Here is a 22,337-nt window from a genome sequence, read left to right on the forward strand (position 1 = left end):
TTGTGTTTTGTTTTTCGAGACAGGGTTTCTCTGTGTAGCCCTGGCTATCCTGGAACTCACTTTGTAGATCAGGCTGGCCTCGAACTCAGAAATCCGCCTGCCTCTGCTTCCAGAGTGGACAGACAGGATTCTAATAACATCCAAGCCCTGCTTGTCCTCAAGCACTACAGACCAAAGTTTCTCAAGGGGGTCGACACTCCGTTGGGGTTCAACGACCCTTTTACCAGTGGTCATATATCAAATATTTACATTAAGATTCAATAGCAAAATTACAGTTTTGAAGTAGCAATTTTTTTTTTCAGAGCTGAGGACTGAACCCAGAGCCTTGCGCTTGCTAGGCAAACGCTCTACAGCTGAGCTAAATCCTCAACAACTAAAATTAATTCATTTTATGGTTGGGGATCACCACAACGTAAGAGGCATTAAAGGGCTACAGCATTAGGAAGACTGAGAACCACTGTTATAGACTAATGTAAGAGATGGACAGTTATCACTGGGTTTGAGGGCACACTCAGCCCCTTGACAGGGCCTTGAGACTAGGAATGGATTCCCAAAGATGCCTAAGTTGGAGAGTTTACTACTACCATTGGATAAGGGAAAGAGGCCAATTGAATGATCAGTGACAATGCTCGTTTTGAGTCAGGCTTTCACTGTACACCCGTGACTGCCCTTGAACTCAGAGATCTGCCTATGCTGGGATTAAATATTTGCACGACCACACTGGTAATACGTTTTAGAACTTCTTCTGAAGAACCAGTGATTCGGGGACTTGGGAGACAGTTTATCACAGTAGTTTGAAAAATGAAAGTGAAACCGATTCTCTTCTTTATGTGAGTTCTGGGTATCGAACTCAATTCTTCAAGCTTGCATCAAGAGGTAGCAAACACCATATGGACTGAACCATCTCACAGGCCCTAAGATATTTCTAAATGGATCCATTGTAATGTATGCTAATTTTGAGGAGACAACGGAGTGTAGTGAAAGAAACTCTGGATTCAAATCTTGAGCACTGCACTGCGTTTGGACTTGGGGTCTGAGGTGAGCCTCAGAAGGCTGAAATGCAAAATACTCACGGAAAAAAGAAAATAAAGTTGTGTGTCACCCCTGCCCAGCTAAGATTTTTTTTTCTTTTAAGATAGAAGCTATTATTTAATTTTGTTAGAAGCCCTACTGATAGAAAAGGTAACCTTTAGCAGGTAGATCGTTGAAATGCACCTTGCCAACATTTAGCTACATGCTTATCACCACACTTGAAGTGATGATACAAGAAGCCTTTCAATAGCTGATGAAAACAAAGCCCAGGGGCTGGAGAGATGGCTCAGCGGTTAAGAGCACTGGCAGCTCTTCCAGAGGTCCTGAGTTCAATTCCCAGCAGCCACATGGTGACTCACAACCATCTGTACTGGGATCGGATGCCCTCTTCTGGTGTGTCTGAGGATAGCTACAATGTACTCATATAAGTAAAATAAATAAATCTTAAGAAACAAAAAAACAAAACCAATGCCCAGAAAGCCCTTGTGTTCACTCACCACTGTTTTCTCCAGAGAAAAACTATAGCAATACTTAGAGAATGTTAATTTCTTTAGCTATTCTGTGCTTTTGCCTAAATGGCTATTCCCAGCGCTTTTGTTGGTTTTATGTGTATGTGTGTGGTCTCTGTGGTTGTGCACATGCCTTCTGTGACCCTTGGAGACCAGAAGTGGGCATTGGATGCCTTGGGGCTGGGTCTTAAGCTAAGCCATCTCTTCAGTCTCTGCCAAGTGAAGGTCTATTATGTCTCTTGCTCTCTGACTTTGCTAGTCACTGCACTGCCATGAATTTGGACTTATATATTCTACTATTTCACCAGATTCTGAGTTCTGGAAGGCAGAAAACAGGCACTGCTCATTCACCCAAAACTGCTCAGGACACTGTGGACACAGCATGACATGGTGTGAATGTACTAGTACTCAGGCAGTGTAGTAGAGACTTGACTATAAAGTTAAGAGTTCACCATCACAAAGGTGCAGACCTATTAACCCTCAGCGAGAATAATCAGCAACCTTCCTCACGGAGAAATCTGAGAGATAGATTGCATAATACTTTACTATAAAGTAGGGACAGCAGCTGCTGAAAGGCATTGAATTATGGGGAGAAAACTTACCGAATTGAATCAACCTGTGTCCTACAAAGACGTTTTGACATCAGGATGCAGACTAGGGAAGGTGTTGATGGAGCCAAGGAAAGTTAACAGGCAGTGAAACCTGCCCAAAAGAAGTATGCTGCTGCTGAATGCCAGATATGCTAGTAACAAGGACAAAAGGAGTTTTGAGATCTGATGAGCACTTTGACATCAGATATGGAGCCACAGAGTTTGGAGTTCGACCAGCTGGTTTCCTGTCTTGCATTGGTCCAGTATTTCCTATGACATTTGGAATACTGTATATCCTGTGATGTTGGAAGTACATGATCTGCTTTCTGATTTTGACTTTATAGATTACAATTAAGTGATTGGATGAATCTCAGAAGAGACTGAACTTTTTTTTTTTTTTTTTTTTTTTTTTTGGTTTTTCAAGACAGGGTTTCTTTATAGCCCTGGCTATCCTGGAACTCACTTTGTAGACCAGGCTGGCCTCGAACTCAGAAATCCCCCTGCCTCTGCCTCCCGAGTGCTGGGATTAAAGGAGTGTGCCACCACGCCCGGCTTGAGACTGAATTTTTAACATTGTTGAGACTGTAACAGATTATGGGGACTTTTGAAATTGGACTAAATCTATTTCTCATTATGCTATGGCTACATATGGTGCCCAGACTCATGCATTTGAACAAGCCTATGGGGGCCAGGGAGTGGAATGTGTTGGTTTGTGTATGCTTGACCCAGGGGGTGCCACTATTAGGTGTGGCCTTGTTGGACGAAGTGTGTTACTGTGGGGATGGGCTTTGAGATCCTGTCTTATCTGCCTGGGAGACAGTCTACTGGTGGTCTTCAGATCAAGATGTAGAACTCTCAGCTCCTCCTGCACCACACCTACCTGAATTCTGCCAAGTTTCCTGCCATGATAATGGACTGAACCTCAGAACCTGCAAGCTATTTGCCAATTAAATGTTGTCCTTTACAAGAGCTGCCATGGTCAGGGTGTCTATACGAAGCAATAAAACCCAAGCTAAACCAGCTTATATTCCTAGTCCTCCAAATAAGTTGGGGAGATATGATGGTTAGTGAATCTTCTTGGTTGGCTACCTTGTCCTTATGACCAAGGGCCTGCTAACCCTACGGAGGAGATTATGAATTGTACTGTGGGAGTGCAAACAACTCCTATACAAATGGGTAATCGATCTCAATGTCTACATACAATTTTTCAAGGTTAGTTATCTATAATCATACCGCCCACGATTTTTGTAGTATGTTTTTAAGCTTCGTGAATCTGGTTTTAGGGGACAGGAGATTAATGCTACTGGTGCCATCTTGTAAACTGCCATCTTATAAGCAGTGGGTTCCTAACCAGGGCTTACTCTAGCAGTACTTGTGTCCCCTCCTTGGGTGAGCTGACATCTGGCTCTAGCAGACTTCACCCAGCCTCCTCATACCCGTGCTGTTCTGTCCTTCATAGTCCATGTGCACTCCTGTCAAACCCATTTCCACACACTCTCCTTCACTTTCACACGAAAGCCCTTGTAAACTGAACATAACTTCTTTTAGTAACTTACCAAACCTACCCTTCACTGACATTTTGGAATCAGGTCAAATCTTCTTCCGCAGTCTTGTCTGTTCCTCATGCTAGCTTTCACTGTCCACAAACGTGTGGCAGTTACTTCCCAGTCCTTCATACTCAATTAAGCATGTTTGTTACCAACTGGTCTACATACCAGAATTTTCTGTGTTTTCTAACCTTTTAGACATGGTCTCACTATATTACATTGGCTGGCCTGGGATTTAATATATATATATATATCTGCCGAGCTTCAAACACAAGAGACTCACCAGCCTCTTCCTTATTCGCGCATTAAAGGTATGCAAGAATATGCCTGGCTTACTCCTACTTTAAAAAACAAGTAATCCATATTCTTTTAAAACCATTACTTGTATGTATACATGTGTGCATACATGTGTGTGTATGTGCATGCAGGACGTAAGAGGGGTATCAGATCACCTGAAACTACAGTTAACAGGCAGTTGTGAGCTGCTCAGTATGGGTGCTGGAACTGGAAATTGGGTCCTCTGCAAGAACAGTGTACTCTTTAAAAAAAAAGATTAATTTATGTATGTGAATATATGCAAATCCACTGTCACTCTCTTCAGACACACCAGAAGAGGGCATCAGATCCCATTACAGATGGCTGTGAGCCACCATGTGGTTGCTGGGAACTCAGGACCTCTGGAAGAGCAGTCACTGCTCTTAACCACTGAGCCATCTCTCTGTCCCTTCCCTTCCCTTCCCCAACCCGCCAGAATAGCTAGGTTTATTATTAATGTACCACTGACAGACATAAAACCCAACTGTCCCCTGCCCCAAGAAAGAAGTTGAAAAAACATTAACAAAAAGAGCCTATGATGCTAGGGAGTCAGAAATCCTGTGACATGCCATCTCTGCTTTGGTAACCGGAAGAGTGAGACTCTTCAAAGCTTCCAAAGCTTAGGGGAGTACAAGGTCATTTTGGGAGGACTCCTCGGGGTTCTGCTTGTTAGAACCTACGGGTATGGAGCACCTTCCCCAATCCTGTGCCAGAGGTACATTAACTCTTAGGCCAAAGTATGATCCATAGCTTCCAAAAAGGTGAGGCCCAGAGGTATGTTCCTCCCTTGACTGCAGCGCAGATGTGTGGGCCTCAGACAACTGCTTAGGCTCCATGTCATGCCTTCCATAAAGGAATCAAATCCTAATGTCTCCTTTTGTCAGTTTGAGTGTGTCAGTCAAGACCTCCAGAATCTCACTAGGGTTGGGGTCTGTCTTGAAGTATTTTTTTTCTTTAGTTCCTGAACTGCTCACAGATGAACCCAGAGTTGCTATCCATGCAATACAGACTCGTAGTTGTCTCCGTCTCAGTTACTTCTATCTTGGCTGCAGCTCACTTGAGTTCTGTTCTTCAGTTTGAGGCTCTCCTCTAGGATTTTAGCTTAAATTCCACTTCCAGGCTGGGCCCACCTGGTTAGGCTGCTCCTATCTGCAGCTCCTCCCACTCATTTTCCCTTCCCTTACTCTTTAGACCTCCAATCTCACCGGCTCTGGCAGGCCTTCAGTTCTCTGCCCCATTACACTGTACTCCTTCTCTCCTCAGCCTACATGCCACAGACATTAATCACGCTGCCAAAGCTGCTCAGTGTGTGTGGTCTGTCGATCTTCTCCCCGCTCAGAGAGGAACCCACCAGCGGTCAGCCACCTGCATCCATCTCCGCTCCTACACAGAATGAGAACTCTCTGGCTGAGGGGACTCATCACTTCATTCTCCACATTGCAACTACTGCAAATCTAACTTCGGCCTCTTTTTTAATTTCTCAAGACAGGGTTTCTCTGTGTAGCCCTGGCTGTCCTGGAACTCACTATGCAGACCAGGCTGGCCTCCAACTCAGAGATGCACCTGCCTCTGCCTCCCGGGTGCCACCACGGCCCAGCTAACCTCTACTTTTTACCTCAACAACCACACTCAAATACATGGGTTTTTTTTGTTTTGTTATTTTTTTCCTGACAAAATACAGTAAGGCACTGCTCTCACCTAGCTAAAGGTAAACTCTCTAGTTTTGTGCTTCATCTCACACTTGTGTTCTGATAGCTCCAGTTATACTTTCCATAGTACCCTCCTTTCTGCTCTTCCTATTATTTCAACATGGATGGGATGCCCCTCTTGCATCATCCTCACGTACAAAAGTCCTAACCACCACCTTATCTTCTGTTGGGAGCCGCCCCCACATTCGCCGTCACAAGATGGCGCTGACATCCTGTGTTCTAAGTGGTAAACAAATAATCTGCGCATGTGCCAAGGGTATTTTATGACTACTTGTACTCTACCTTTCCCGTGAACGTCAGCTCGGCCATGGGCTGCAGCCAATCAGGGAGTGATGCGTCCTAGGCGAAATATAACGCTCCTAAAAAAGGGGACGGGGTTTTCCGCCATTCTCTCTCGCTGGCATCTCTCTGGCTCTGCGCGCCCTGCGCTCTCTCGCTGCCTAAAGATGTAAACAATAGAGCACGCTCTGCGCTTTGGCGCGCCGGAGCTCTGGCTCCTAAAAATATAGAAGGGGCTTTCGTTTTTGGGGCTGGGCGCTGGGCGCTTGCCCTCCTGGCTCCCAAAGATGTAAGCAATAAAGTTTTGCCGCAGAAGATTTTGGTCTGTTGTGTTCTTCCTGGCCGGGCGTGAGAACGCTATTAAGAATTGGTGCTGAAACCCGGGACGAGAAAATCCGGGACGAGAAATTCCGGGACGAAAAAAAAATCCGGGAAGAAAAAACCCGGGAGGAAACTCGGGACGGGAGTTTCACCGGCGCAAGGAAGATCCCTCATTCCAGAACCAGAACTGCGGGTCGCGGTAATAAAGGTTCCCGTAAAGCAGACTGTTAAGAAGGATTCAACTACATGAATTCAGAACTTTTCAGCTGGGGAACGGCGGTAACCCGTAAGTATAGCTTTACGAGGTAAGCCTGGCCTTGAACTTTCTAAGGAAATTCAAGACAGTCTATCAGAAGTAAAGTGGAAAATAGCTTTATAAGGTATGTTTGGCCTTGAACTTTCTCTAGTGTTAGAAGCCCTTTTGTTCCTTTTCACATGTTATCAGGTGATTAAGATAGGGCTAAGGATTCTAGATGAAATTCAGGACAATCTATCAGAAGTAAAGCGGGGAGAGAGAGTAGGAGCAAAGAGAAAATATGGTTCACAAAATAAGTATACAGGCCTTTCCAAGGGTCTTGAACCCGAGGAAAAGTTTAGGTCAGGTAAGAATACCTGGGGAGAGATTAGAAGGAAGGAGAAGGAAAAAGAAAAGAAAAAAGATCAATTAGCGGAGGTCTCTAGGAGAAGGAGCCTATACTCATCACTAGGTGAGCTCAAGGAGCCAGTTCTTAATAGTTCTGAATCAGATGAAAAGGCTATTAGGGCCTGGAAGGCGCTCTCCCGAGCAGGTGAAGCCACTGGACAATAATGACAGAGGCAGGCTCTTGCAGCCTACAAGGTCTTATTGTCCACCCTGGAGTTGTAGATCAGGATTGTAAAGGGGAACTTCAGGTTCTCTGTTCTTGTCCTCAAGTTGTCTTTTCTATATCACAAGGGGACAAAATAGCTCAACTAATAATTTTGCCAAGCCTACATGGCTGTTTTTTCTTCCTCTGATATTCCTAGAGCTGCCAGAGAGATTGGTTCTACTGAAAATGATTCTGATTACTTAATAATGCCTTTAGATTGTTGTCAAATTTTGTCTACTCACGTAGGGGTAAACCCTCGTGGCGTCAGGCCATTACAGGTCTGACAAATGGATGTCACGCATATTTCCTCCTTTGAGAGAAATCAATATTTACATGTTTAGAAGAAACCCACTTAAAAATGGGATTGTGGTATATACTGATGGATCAAAAACTGGCATAGGTGCCTATGTGGCTAATGGTAAAGTGGTATCCAAACAATATAATGAAAATTCACCTCAAGTGGTAGAATGTTTAGTGGTCTTAGAAGTTTTAAAAACCTTTTTAAAACCCCTTAATATTGTGTCAGATTCCTGTTATGTGGTTAATGCAGTAAATCTTTTAGAAGTGGCTGGAGTGATTAAGCCTTCCAGTAGAGTTGCCAATATTTTTCAGCAGATACAATTAGTTTTGTTATCTAGAAGATTTCCTGTTTATATTACTCATGTTAGAGCCCATTCAGGCCTACCTGGCCCCATGGCTCTGGGAAATGATTTGGCAGATAAGGCCACTAAAGTGGTGGCTGCTGCCCTATCATCCCCGGTAGAGGCTGCAAGAAATTTTCATAACAATTTTCATGTGACGGCTGAAACATTACGCAGTCGTTTCTCCTTGACAAGAAAAGAAGCCCGTGACATTGTTACTCAATGTCAAAGCTGCTGTGAGTTCTTGCCAGTTCCTCATGTGGGAATTAACCCACGCGGTATTCGACCTCTACAGGTCTGGCAAATGGATGTTACACATGTTTCTTCCTTTGGAAAACTTCAATATCTCCATGTGTCCATTGACACATGTTCTGGCATCATGTTTGCCTCTCCGTTAACCGGAGAAAAAGCCTCACATGTGATTCAACATTGTCTTGAGGCATGGAGTGCTTGGGGGAAACCCAACCTCCTTAAGACTGATAATGGACCAGCTTATACGTCTCAAAAATTCCAGCAGTTCTGCCGTCAGATGGACGTAACCCACCTGACTGGACTTCCATACAACCCTCAAGGACAGGGTATTGTTGAGCGTGCGCATCGCACCCTCAAAGCCTATCTTATAAAACAGAAGAGGGGAACTTTTGAAGAGATTTTACCCCGAGCACCAAGAGTGTCTGTGTCTATGGCACTCTTTACACTCAATTTTTTAAATATTGATGCTCATGGCCATACTGCGGCTGAACGTCATTGTTCAGAGCCAGATAGGCCCAATGAGATGGTTAAATGGAAAAATGTCCTTGATAATAAATGGTATGGCCCGGATCCTATTTTGATAAGATCCAGGGGAGCGGTCTGTGTTTTCCCACAGAATGAAGACAACCCATTTTGGATACCAGAAAGACTCACCCGAAAAATCCAGACTGACCAAGGGAATACTAATGTCCCTCGTCTTGGTGATGTCCAGGGCGTCAATAATAAAGAGAGAGCAGTGTTGGGGGATAATGTCGATATTTCCACTCCCAATGACGGTGATGTATAATGCTCAAGTATTCTCCTGCTTTTTTACCACTAACTAGGAACTGGGTTTAGCCTTGATTCAGACAGCCTTGGCTCTGTCTGGACAGGTCCAGACGACTGACACCATTAACACTTTGTCAGCCTCAGTGACTACAGTCATAGATGAACAGGCCTCAGCTAATGTCAAGATACAGAGAGGTCTCATGCTGGTTAATCAACTCATAGATCTTGTCCAGATACAACTAGATGTATTATGACAAATAACTCAGCAGGGATGTGAACAAAAGTTTCCGGGATTGTGTGTTATTTCCATTCAGTATGTTAAATTTACTAGGACAGCTAATTTGTCAAAAAGTCTTTTTCAGTATATGTTACAGAATTGGACGGCTGAATTTGAACAGATCCTTCGGGAATTGAGACTTCAGGTCAACTCCACGCGCTTGGACCTGTCCCTGACCAAAGGATTACCCAATTGGATCTCCTCAGCATTTTCTTTCTTTAAAAAATGGGTGGGATTAATATTATTTGGAGATACACTTTGCTGTGGATTAGTGTTGCTTCTTTGATTGGTCTGTAAGCTTAAGGCCCAAACTAGGAGAGACAAGGTGGTTATTGCCCAGGCGCTTGCAGGACTAGAACATGGAGCTTCCCCTGATATATCTATGCTTAGGCAATAGGTCGCTGACCACTCAGCTCTTACATCTCACGAGGCTAGTCTCATTGCACGGGATAGAGTGAGTGTGCTTCAGCAGCCCGAGAGAGTTGCACGGCTAAGCACTGCAGTAGAAAGGCTCTGCGGCATATATGAGCCTATTCTAGGGAGACATGTCATCTTTCAAGAAGGTTGAGTGTCCAAGTGTCCTTCTCTCCAGGCAAAACGACACGGGAGCAGGTCAGGGTTGCTCTGGGTAAAAGCCTGTGAGCCTAAGAGCTAATCCTGTACATGGCTCCTTTACCTACACACTGGGGATTTGACCTCTATCTCCACTCTCATTAGTTGGGTGGCCTATTTGCTCTTATTAAAAGGAAAGGGGGAGATGTTGGGTCACAAGATGGCGCTGACATCCTGTGTTCTAAGTGGTAAACAAATAATCTGCGCATGTGCCAAGGGTATTTTATGACTACTTGTACTCTACCTTTCCCGTGAACGTCAGCTCGGCCATGGGCTGCAGCCAATCAGGGAGTGATGCGTCCTAGGCGAAATATAACGCTCCTAAAAAAGGGGACGGGGTTTTCCGCCATTCTCTCTCGCTGGCATCTCTCTGGCTCTGCGCGCCCTGCGCTCTCTCGCTGCCTAAAGATGTAAACAATAGAGCACGCTCTGCGCTTTGGCGCGCCGGAGCTCTGGCTCCTAAAAATATAGAAGGGGCTTTCGTTTTTGGGGCTGGGCGCTGGGCGCTTGCCCTCCTGGCTCCCAAAGATGTAAGCAATAAAGTTTTGCCGCAGAAGATTTTGGTCTGTTGTGTTCTTCCTGGCCGGGCGTGAGAACGCTATTAAGAATCTTCTATTCCTAACTTTAGTTTCTTCTCCCTTATCCACAGCCAAATCTCTAAAAACTTGAGATTTGCTACATGTGTAACTTGAGTCTTACAATGTAACCCAAGTTGGCCTCAATCTCATCATCCAGCTTCCTTTTTGTTTGTTTGTTTTGTTTTGTTTTTCGAGGCAGGATTTCTCTGTGTAGCCCTGGCTGTCCTGGAACTCACTCTGTAGACCAGGCTGGCCTCGAACTCAGAAATCTGCCTGCCTCTGCCTCCCAAGTGCAGAAGAAGAAGTTAATCACCAAAAAACCAAACAACCCTATCAAAAAATGAGGTAGAGAACCAAACTGATAATTCACAACTGAGGAATCACGAATGGCTGAGAAGCACCTAAAGAAATGTTCAAAGTTCTTAGTGATCAGAGAAATGCAAATCAAAACAACCCCGAGATTCCACCTTACACCAATCAGAATGGCTAAGATCAAAACCTCAGGTGACAACACATGTTGGAGAGGATACAGAGAAAAGAGGAACATTCTTCCACTGCTGGTGGGATTGCAAACTGATACAACCACTCTGGAAATCAATCTGGAAGTTCCTCAAAAAACTGGAAATAGATCTTCTATGTGAAGAGCCAACTATACCTCTCTAGGGAATATACTCAAAAGATGCACCACCATACCACAGGGGCACGAGTTCTACTATGTTCAAAGCAGCCTTATTTGCGATAGCTAGAATCTGGAAACAACCTAGATGCCCCACGACAGAAGAATGGATACAGAAAATGTGGTTCATTTACACAATGGAATCTACTCAGCTATTAAGAACGAGGACATCCTGAGTTTTGCAGGCAAATGGATAGAACTAGAAAGTATCATCCTGAGTGAGGTGACTCAGACCCAAAAGGACATGCATGGTATGTACTCACTAATAAGTGGATATTAGCCAAAAAAAAAAAAAAAAAAAAATAGTACAGAATACCCAAGATACAGTCCACAGAACTCAAAAAGGTCCACAAGCTAAAGTGCTCAATTGAGGACACCTCCGTCCCACTCAGGAGAGAGAAGAAAGCAATCACAAGTGGGGAGTGAGAGAAGAACCTGGGAGGGAAAGTGGACTGGGGCGGGGCGAAGGGTAGTGTAGAGGGGAATTTGATCTGGTATTGGGTAAGGGAAAAGGACTGAGGCCCTGAGGGCCAGCAGAAAGAATGGAAACAGGCAACTTTGGGAAACAGGAGGTTAGGGGGACCCTCCAGAATGCACCAGAGACCAGGGAGGTGAGAGACTCTCAGGACTCAAAGGAAGGGATCTTATATGAAATGCCTGACAATAAGGAAAGCGAACTTATAGAGCCCACCTCCAGCAGGAAGACATCAAGTGGGAGATAGGGTTACCCTACCACAGTCACATCTCGACCCAAAGTTGTTTCTGTCTGAAAGAATTACAAGGATGGAAGGAAATGGAGAGGAGCCTGAGGAAAAGAAAGTCCAGCGACAGGTCCAAAGTGGGATCCAGCTCAAGGGGAGGTCCCAAGGCCTGACACTACTACTGAGGCTATGGAGTGCTCACAAAAAGGGACCTATCATGACTGCCCTCGGAAAGACTTAACAAGCAGCTGAAAGAGTCAGATGCAGATATTTGCACCCAACCAATGGACAGAAGCAGCTGACCCCTGTTGTTGAATTAGGGAAGGCTGAAAGAAGCAGAAGATCGGGGTGATCCTATAGGAGGACCAGCGGTCTCAATTAATCTGGACCCCTGAGATCTCTTAAAGACTGGACCAGCAAACAGATAGCATACACCAGCTGATATGAGGACCATTCAGAGATGATGCACCTAACTAAGTCAAGAGACTGGAGGCCCCAGGGAATTTAGAGGTCAGGTGGGGTGGGGGGATGGGGACATCCACGTGGAGACAGGGGGTGGGGAGGAGGATGGGATGTGGAAGAGTCAGGGGAGAGGGGGAATAAAATATAGTGTTTAAAAAAAAAAGGAATTCCTTAACAATAAAGATAATGCTTTGAACACTCAAGATTGGACTCAATCTTGCTCTTGCCCTTAACCTACTACAGGCAAAGCAGACTGAGAGTCTTTGGACATACTCTCTGACTTCCTGAATATGTTGTTCTCTCTGCCTGCAAGCTCCTCACCCTTCCACAGTCATCTAGCCAGTGGTAACCAGTCCAAGTTTGAGGCCAGTCTAGGCTACATAAAAGCCAATAAACCAAAAAACTAAAAAATAAACCAATCACAAAACTGAATTCTTCTTCCTACTATAGGCACATCCCAGTCCTCTGCATTCCACACCTGCTTTTGGCTCAGTCTTTATTCTCTCGTGTCTATTGTTTCTGGTTGATTGTAGACAGTGAGCTGTATAAAATCAGTGCCTGTGCCCTGCTTATAAATGTGTGCTCTAGTGATTACCAGAGAGTAGATATAGAGACATTCTATAAATGATTGATAAAGGAGTGTACACTGCTTGCACACCAATCTACCTGAATATGTCTATTAAGTTAAACCAGTAATCTTCACCAAACAAGTCACCAGCTACCAGCCCTTATGTAGAAAGGGTTTTGTCCTTCATCACATGAAAGAATGGTGTAATATGCCACATTTTATATATTACAGGAAACCTTAAGGTTAACTTGACTGTCACATCTTAGAAATTTTAAAAAATTACATTGAGAAAACTCTTAACACAGAATAAAAACAGACAATAAAAGGGCTTTTTTTTAATTCAAAGGTATAGCCAGATAAGTAGATTTGTTTAGAACCATTCTTGTGAAATACTTTTTAAAAAAATACGACCAACTTCTTTGCAAATTACAGACAAATACCTCAACTATGATGATCTAATTTTTGGTGAATAATATACATGATTAGACAGAAATAGGCAAGCTCACACTGGAAGATTAACTATCAAACACTCAGTCAAAATTCCGTTTATGGCCCCCACTTCTTGATCGATTTCTGTTCCCACTTCGTCTTCTACCATCTTGCCGACTTCCTGACCGACTTCCCTGTCGACTCTGTCTACCTGATCGGCCACCAGATCGACCACCAGACCGTCCTGAACGGCCTGACCTGCCGCCAGACCAGCCGCTCCTCTGTCTGGGATTAGATGATGTGTTTCCATCATAATATTCTTCAATTTCAGGTAATTTGGCTGGCACTGAGAGTATCCAGTCTGAATCATGCCACTCTGCCTGTTAAAACAATATGCCAGATTAAAAGACATGTACAGTAAACCCACACACCAGCAAGCGAGCCAAGAAGATGCTCTTTTTACCTCCTTCAGCTACTAGCTCAGTGTCTAGAACAATGAAAACCACAAAATAGGCAAAACTGCAACACGCTCAAATTTTAATCCTTAAAAGAAAGTTTCTTTCGATTCTCAGTCATCAGGCTAAGATCAAGTATAGAGAAACCCTCAGATCCATTCCAAGATTCTCAATGTCTACCCAGGTGTTTTCTAAAAGGCAGCATTCCCTTTCTCAGGACAAAGCAATGTGTGAAACAGACCTCTAAAAAGCAGTCAAGTATTTTGAGCAACCACATCAACAGAACTAGAAGCAAAATCAGACATGAGGCCGATTGATGCAGAAACATTGAAGTAGCTTAAGCTACTACTGAGTTACTTCAAGGCCAGTGTGGGCAAGCTAGTGAGACCTTGTCACCAAATAAGAAGAAGTAAGAAGAGGACTACAACATCTGCATAGCATTCATAAGAGCTTTCAGTTCAATTCCCAATTTTTGTTTTTAAAAAAGGATCCACAATATTTCTTTAAACTTATTTTTTTAACTTTTATGTATGTAGATGTTTTGTCTGCACATACTTGTATAGGCACATACATGGAGGTCAAAGGACAACCTTTTGAGGAGTTTGTTCTCTTCTTCCACCTTTATATGAATACCAGGGAACAAATTCACATCAAGCAGCTTTCACCTTTAACCACTAGGCCATTTCACTGGCCACTTGTACCCACATTTTTTTTTTTTTGTTTTTTTTCGAAAAGGGTTTCTCTGTGTAGCCCTGGCTGTCCTGGAACTCACTTTGTAGACCAGGCTGGCCTCGAACTCAGAAATCCACCTGCCTCTGCCTCCCAAGTATTGGGATTAAAGGCGTGCACCACCACTGCCTGGCATATCCACAATATTTTAATGACTCTATAAAATAAGTATAGAGATGGCTCTGTGGATAGGTGTGCATGTTAGCAACTCTGATGACTTCATTCTATGCCTGGGACCAACAAGGCAGGAGAGACCATTTTGTCAAGTTGTCTTTGAACTTATACGTATGGACACAGTGTGCATATGTCCTACTCCATACATAGATAATGTAATAAATGATGCAATGCCAATAATTTAAAAACAGGTATATAAATAAGCTAGATATTGGGCTCATATAAAGATCAAGTTTGAGCTATAGAGTGAGCTCCAAGCCAGCTTAGGCTATATACCAGGACTCTGTCTCAATACTACCTCCCCAAAATGTACATAAAAGCAAAGACATAAAAAAAAAAAATAAAAATTTGGATTATAAGAATTTAGTGGACTTCTCTGTTCAATAAATCTAATAAAACATTTTAGAGAAAGTTACAAATTGCATCAAATTACAATGTCTGAACTTGATGGACTTATTTTAAAAATACTCACTAAGCACTCAGGAGGCAAAGCAAACAGATCTCTGGGTTCAAAGCCAGCCTAGTCTACAGAGCAAGTTCTAAGATAGACAGGGCTACACAGAACACCTCCCAATCCCTGCAAATAATTCAGTAAGGCGGGAAAAGAGGCTCAGTGTTAACCTAGCTATCATGTGTAAAGTCTTAGCTTCCAACCTAAGAACTGCAAAAAGTAATAATCAAGAGACAACAGGGAAAATTTAAATACAAAATATAAATATATGCTTTTTTTTTTTTTTGGTTCTTTTAAGATAGGGTTTCTCTGTGTAGCCCTGGCTGTCCTGGAACTCACTCTGTAGACCAGGCTGTCCTGAAACTCAGAAATCCACCTGCCTCTGCCTCCCAAGTGATGGGATTAAAGGTGTGCACCACCACTGCCCAGTTTTAAATACAAAATATTAAAAAAAAAAAAAAATTGGTTGTGAGCTGAAGAAATGGCTCAACAGTTAAGAGCACTGACTGTTTTACCAGAGGTCCTGAGTTCAATTCCTAGCAAGCACATGATGGCTCACAACCATGTGTGGGATCTGATGCCCTCTTCTGGTGTGTCTGAAGATAGCTATAGTGTATTCATATAAGTACATCTTAAAACAAAACTTAAAAAAAAAAATTGGTTGTTGTACTGGCTAGATTTGTGTCAACTTGACACAGCTGGAGTTATCACAGAGAAAGGAGCTTCAGTTGAGGAAATGGCTCCATGAGATCCAGCTGTAAAGCATTTTCTCAATTAGTGATCGAGGGGGGAGGTCCCCTTGTGGATGGTGCCATCTCTGGGCTGGTAGGCTTGGTTCTATAAGAGAGCAGGCTGAGCAAGCCAGGGGAAGCAAGCCAGTAAGTAACATCCCTCCATGGGCTCTGTATCAGCTCCTGCTTCCTGACCTGCTTGAGTTCCAGTCCTGACTTCCTTGGTGATGAACAGCAATGTGGAAGTGTAAGTTGAATAAACCCTTTCCTCCCCAACTTGCTTCTTGGTCATGATGTTTGTGCAGGAATAGTAACCCTGACTAAGACAGTTGTATAGAAGGAATTATGGTATTATGATTGTTTAAGTCCCTAACATTTAAATATGAAGGAATACTTAAGACTGAAATAATGCCTGGAGTTTGTCTGTAAACACTGGCAATGGATAGTAAGGAGATGAAACAGAACTATCCACACAATTATCAAATTGGTGAAGCTGGTTATGTATGTATGGGAACTCAATTACACAATTTTTTAAAAAAAGAGTTTCTTTATCTGTGAAAGCAATTTGCCTACATGTATGCCTGTACACGGGTAGTAGAGTATCAGAGGTGGTTAGAAGGTGTCAGATCTCTGGTTTTGTGAATCTTCATGTGTGTGCTGGCAATGGAACCCAGGTCTTCTGTAAGAGTAGCATGTAGTCTTAACCACTGAGCTGTTTCTCCAGCTCCCAATTCACCGTTACATTTGAAATTATCTTTAATACATTTTTAATTATGGGTCAGGCAATATTTCATATTAAGAACGTCCTTAACTGATTTAAGGATGACAAATGACACTGTGTCTGTGTTTTCCAAAACTATTTTAAAAAACATTCTCAGCTATTTAATAGGTAAAAAAAATTTAAATACCTGTAATCTTTCTGACTCACTTGTAGGAACATCAAAGCAAACACCCTAAAAGGAAAATAAAAAGATTTTTATTTAGATATGAGTTAATTTTTCTAATTAATATTTGTTGAATTTTGTTCTTAAAAAATATGTATTCCATGACTGTAGGTAACAAATAAGCATAGATGACTTAGTACATAATGTAGTTTTTAATCTGAGATAAAATTAAATATAACTAGTAAGACTCTTTAAATACCTAGAATATTCTCTAGAAGACTTATCGTAGACACTATAGTTGTTCCATTTCTCTTAAAAATTAGTCCTTCTAGCTGGGTAGTGATAGCCCATGCCTTTAATCCCAGCACTTGGGAGTTTTGAAGATAGCCTGGTCGACAGAGTGAGCTCCAGGACAGCCAAAACTACCCAGAGAAACTCTGTCTTAAATGTTCCCCACCTCTCCCCTCCAAAAAACAGAAAGAAAGAAAATGGTTCTTCTAGCCGGGTGGTGGTGAAGAACACCTTTAATCCCAGCATTGAGAGGCAGGTGATCTATGGGTTTCAGGACAGCCAGGGATGCAAAGAGAAACCCTTTCCTGTCTTGTAAAGAAAACAAAAACAAATAATCCAAATGAAAATGGTCCTTCTGATTTCTTTAAAATATTAGTGAGAACTGGGAACACAGGTCTGTGGAATGGTACTTGCTTATGATATACAAGTCAAAGGGTCAGACCCTAGCACTGCAAAAGACTAAGATTCCAAAAGTTAAAACAGGGATAAGAAAGTTTTTCTCTCACAGAGTTGAGAGATAATAATAATTTCTAATAAACAATCTGGTTAACAGCTTTTAAGATACAACAAGTCTATAGTAATTTCAGACAAATAACAGTTCTCAAAACATTAAAAGAAATCTTAATCACTAAGATTAAGCTTTAAGATGGATAGGTAGCCACACCTTTAGTCCCAAAACTCAGAAAGCAGAGGCAGATGTATCTGAGTGTGCCAGCCTGATCTACATAGTGAGTTCCAGGGCAGCCATGGCTATGTAAAGAGACCCAGTGCCAAAAAAGGAAAAACAAACAAAAAAGCTTTTCATTTTACTGTAAGTTTTCATTTTACAAGTTCATTTTACTGAAAGTTACTCAGGAACATGTTTGTTATCTTAGAAGTAGAATGAAATTAAGCAAGAGCTCAAGGCTAGCCTGGGCAATAATGAAATATTGCCTCACAGAAAAAGATTATCATTAATCTTGTTAACAACCAATAGCAGAGTACAATAAATAATCTGTATTTCCAAGAGCTGTTTAAACGTTACACACATAAATTAGTCTTAAAAAATAAACACACACAGTAAGTATGCCATAGCAGGAATTTAGATCACTTAAGTCTTAGGGTTAATCTACTTGCAATCCTAACATTCATTAAATGGTCCTGGGTTCAAGGCCAGTCTGGGCTACATAGGAATACCCTGTCTTAAAGTAATTATAGCAACAAAAACTTAAGTATTAGTCAAAACAGAATGACATGAAGCTCTGAAGGAATATATCATTTATATAAACCCACAATTGTTGGGAACAATCCAAAACTGTGATAAAATCGTATTAATCATCCATAAAAAGAGGAGGAGACAGATCATTGAAGTCTTTTTTTGTTTGTTTTGGTTTTGGTTTTTGGAGACAGGGTTTCTCTGTATAGCCCTGGCTGTCCTGGAACTCACTTTGTAGACCAGGCTGGCCTCGAACTCAGAAATCCGCCTGCCTCTGCCGGGATTAAAGGCGTGCGCCACCACGCCCGGCTGATCATGGAAGTCTTATGAACATAATCCTACCATATTTCCTTTCAGGAGGCACATTCTGGTTACGTGAGACACAGCATTACTACTGAGCTTTCTGTTAAGTTCCTTCCAAGCGCAGCTGACATCCTGTATTTCTTCTGGGCTCTCCAGAGTCATGGTCACAAACCCCTTTAGAAATAAAAGTCCTATTAGATTTGGGAGAAAATCAGCAGCAGGACAATGAAGTTTGACTACGGTGCTTCCTGAGTCAACTACACAGGTCCCATGCAATATCTGTGTGGTATCTGAGTGCCAACAGCACAACATGGCTATTGAAAACTAACTTCACTGAAACTATACTAGAAGACTACTATTTACATGTTCTGTACACTGCTCTTATAGAGCACACAGAGACTATGTCCTACACATTACAAGACAGAATTAGATCAGAACATCACAGGAAGAGTTGGGAGGAAAAGTAGTAAAGTAATCAGGAAATGTTAAAAAAGCAGTTACTTAGCAGTGAAAAAAAGACATCAATATCTTTAAATTTTTGGAGGACTACCACATAAAAATAGTGACGAGTTCCTACAATGTACCAGAAACCACATAGGGAATAAAGATTTTATGACAAACAGACCTTCCTCTCCTGGACATAGCCTTCTTGTGGGGAGTTGAGGTAGAGATAGTAAGAAAGTTTATACAACACCGGCGATAAGCGGCAGGAAGAGTAACCCAAAAGGGCTGGGAAATAGAAAAAAAAGGAAGAAGAGGACCAGGATAATCAGGAAAGATTTCTCTCATATGGTGATATCTGAACAGAGACCAAAATAAAGGAGGAAGCCAAAATAAGAGGAAGGGGGCCGAGAAAATGGGTAAGCATGAAGAGTTGCAAGAGTTGGTAAATGAAGAAGGTAGGTCAAATAGATTCAGATAACTGGAGAAGTCAAGAGAGTGATAAAAAATGAAGTCATACCAGTAGCAAGCAGAATACCCCGCAGGACATGCACTACAGGTCATTCATTGTAAACATCAGGGCTGGAGAGACAGCTCAGTGGTTATAGAGCACTGGCTGCTCCTCCATAGGACCCTGGTTCAATTCCCAGCCTCTATAAGGTAGCAGTCCCAGGGACCTGATACTCTCCACTGGCTTCCTAAGGCATTGCATGCATAAGGTTCAGGCAAAAACTTAGACATGGGGTGAGAGGGAGGGAGGGAGGGAGGGAGGGAAGGGGAAAAATTTCAAGCCATTAATACCTTGTTCCCAAAATACTTAATTACAAGTCAAATGACCTATCTAATAAATGGTTGGTTCTTGGTCAGGCTGGCCTCAGACTTGCAGTTCTCCTACCTCTGCTTGCCAAGTACTGTGAATGCAGATAAGCATTTCTGTGGCCAATCAAAGAATTTTCACGGGACAGGGATTAGCTATAAGTGACCTCAAAAGTACCTTAACATTGTCTTTAAAAGTACAGTTTAAAAATTGTTTTTTTTTTTTTTTTTTTGGTTGTTTAGTTTGACAGGATTTCTCTGTACAGCTTTGGCTATCCTTGAACTCAGAGATCCCCTGACTCTGTCTCCTGGGAGAGGCACTACCACCATCTGCCCTAAAAATTGTTTTTGTATTTGAGAGGCTGAAGCAGAAGAACTGTTGTGACTTCAAGTCCAACCTGAGATATATAAGACTTTATCTCTAAAATAAAATAAAATACACCAGATGGTACACAGTGGTGCATCCCTGAGCAAGGGGAATCTCTGTGAGTTCTAGGCCAACCCAGCCTGCACAGTGAATTCCAGGCCAGCCAGGGGTACCCATGGGGTTGATATTTCTTTTTTGGCACAAGTTTTCGGTATGTAGCCCCGGATGGCCTAAAACTTTTTATGTTCAACAGGCTAGTCTCAAATTTGGAAGTCCACTGTCTCTGTTTCCTGAGTACTGAGATTACAAATATGAGCTACCTTTTCTGGCTTTTCTCCTGGTAAATATATTTTATATATTATATTTTATTGTATATTATATAATATTTATATTTTATATTTGATGAAATTTTAGGGATGGTCTATCTACTCAGTGCTAAAGGATGACCATATACATTACTATTCAGAGAGTAAAATAGTTTTAAAATGAGTTTTATAAGGCAACTGATATTCCTACCTCCCTTGTCCCCTTTTAAGGCTCATACCCCCTACCTCAACCCCACTTATATCCCAGTTAAAGTAACAAATCTGTGACCCATTTGCAACGAATGGCTGTGGTGTGGTATATCTGCTATCTGACACTAACCTGGAGGCAGGCCATATGAGTGCCACGCATATACTCACTCAAGCACGTCAACACCCCTGCACATCCTTACTTTGCCTCACTTTGCAGATCCTTGGCAACTAACAAAATGAAAACTCCAGCTTCAGTTGGTACCACACGGTACAAAATAAGGACTTTCTTTTCTTTATCTAGAAATCCTTCAGACACTTTTGTGAAGATAAAATAAACTAAATTCCTAGGAGGCAAGGAAGCCACAAGCCATGCCTGTGCTTAAGATTCTATCAGGGTGGCTGACAGATAAAAACTTAAGTAAGATGGTATATTGCAAATCCAGAGCAAAAATTATATTTGGAATTTTTTTATCTCCCCACTTCAACTTCCTACTAGCCTTTCAACACCTACCTCTGTATTTGACCTAACAGTCTTTCAACAGTCCAGTAAAACAAAACCCAACAAACTTCACAATCTCAGCAGACCATAGCTTCTATGAATCTGATAGCTGTATCATCAAATGATTTCCTCACCTGGCTATAACCCGCCTACCTGATGTCCCTAAGAGTGTATGTAGCAAATTTTCTGACATGACTTTCTTCTGTGACGATGAAAGTAAATGAGACCACTTCTGTGGTGGTACATATCCTTCTTGTCAAACTAAATCCAAATCATGGTAACTGGCATACAGCTCAAAACTAAACTACTTCATATTCCCTTTGGAGTGAGAGCTATGCTTTGTATGGACAGAAGCAAATCTACAGATATTATTAACATGGAACTATCTTTGTTAGCAGATTAGACTGTGATATTTTAATTAAGTAGAATGTCATTATTTTTTGAAGATACAAATTAAAATATTTAAGAATAATGCCTTCATGTTTCAACTTTCAAATAGTTTACAGAAGAATGAATGTAAAACATAGGTTACAGAATACTAACAGCTGTTGAATTAATGTGGATGGTGTTTATTTTACTAGTATTTCTCCCTACTGCTTGGATTGCAGGCTTGTATATCAGATGAGAAGAGGAAGAGTTTTCTAGACCGAAAAAGGGAAACAACAGCAACAACACCCCAATATACTGAAGAAATCAATGAAGCATTTCAGTGATGTGCTATAACCTGCTACAGCTAAGTTTTAACCATATCTAGCCAAATACCACTTCACACTTTTCTACCTTATCAGAAGTTATCAAAGATCGTGGTTCAAAGCTTGATGCACCAGAAATGTGAGCTAATGCTGCAGCCAATGCATCCACTGCCCCCTTCTCTTCTATCAGTCTTTGAGCTGATGGTCGGAAAAAATCAACAGCAGCATAAGAAACAGAAGCCAGAGACCTGTGGTTTAAAAAAAAGTAAATGTTCTTGGTCAGGATACAGGGGAAAAGGTAAAGACAAAATCAGGAATGGGAAAAGTAACATTTCATAGAATAATGTAACTAAATGTCTTCTGGTAAAGCCCTTGACTAGCATTTTCTCAAGTTTGGACTAGGAGAGCTTACAGATGAAAGTCGACTACAGAAGAGGGGTTACTCAGCAAGGTCAGAAAGCGTACCTGATGGCATCCATGCTTTTAGATTTAACTAAATCCATTGTAGACGGAACACCTACACGTTTAAAAGTAATTCCCTGAAAATGAAAGAATTATATTAAAGAAAAAGGAAGTCGTCATTGTTAATTTCTAAATTAATATAGTTTGTTGAATTTCCATTTTTTGGACTTAAAAGATTACCAAGCCCTAGCAGAGGAAAAGAAATGCTTTTTCTAACA

At 42.0% G+C, this 22,337-nt stretch overlaps 1 protein-coding gene across 9 annotated transcripts in view; it reads right to left on the reverse strand.

The window, feature by feature from the left end:
• Positions 1-12,769: 12,769 nt before the first annotated feature.
• Positions 12,770-22,337, reverse strand: part of Ddx50 (DExD box helicase 50) — a 42,973-nt gene continuing 33,405 nt past the window's right edge. For 6 of the 9 annotated variants that reach the window (XM_006514345.4, XM_011243608.3, XM_030245410.1 and 3 more), the window contains 5 exons: positions 22,123-22,196; positions 21,746-21,905; positions 18,367-18,501; positions 16,563-16,607; positions 12,993-13,494 (listed from right to left, as the gene is read on the reverse strand). In XM_006514345.4, coding sequence (XP_006514408.1) covers positions 13,216-13,494; positions 16,563-16,607; positions 18,367-18,501; positions 21,746-21,905; positions 22,123-22,196 — 693 coding nt within the window. In that variant the 3' untranslated portion in view covers positions 12,993-13,215. Of the gene's footprint in view, positions 13,495-16,562; positions 16,608-18,366; positions 18,502-21,745; positions 21,906-22,122; positions 22,197-22,337 lie in introns of all 9 variants that reach the window. The other 3 variants (NM_053183.3, NM_001358819.1, NM_001358820.1) reach the window with 1 other exon arrangement.

The sequence above is a fragment of the Mus musculus genome, chromosome 10 (genome assembly GCF_000001635.26).
Source record: "Mus musculus strain C57BL/6J chromosome 10, GRCm38.p6 C57BL/6J".
Taxonomy (NCBI): Eukaryota; Metazoa; Chordata; class Mammalia; order Rodentia; family Muridae; genus Mus; species Mus musculus.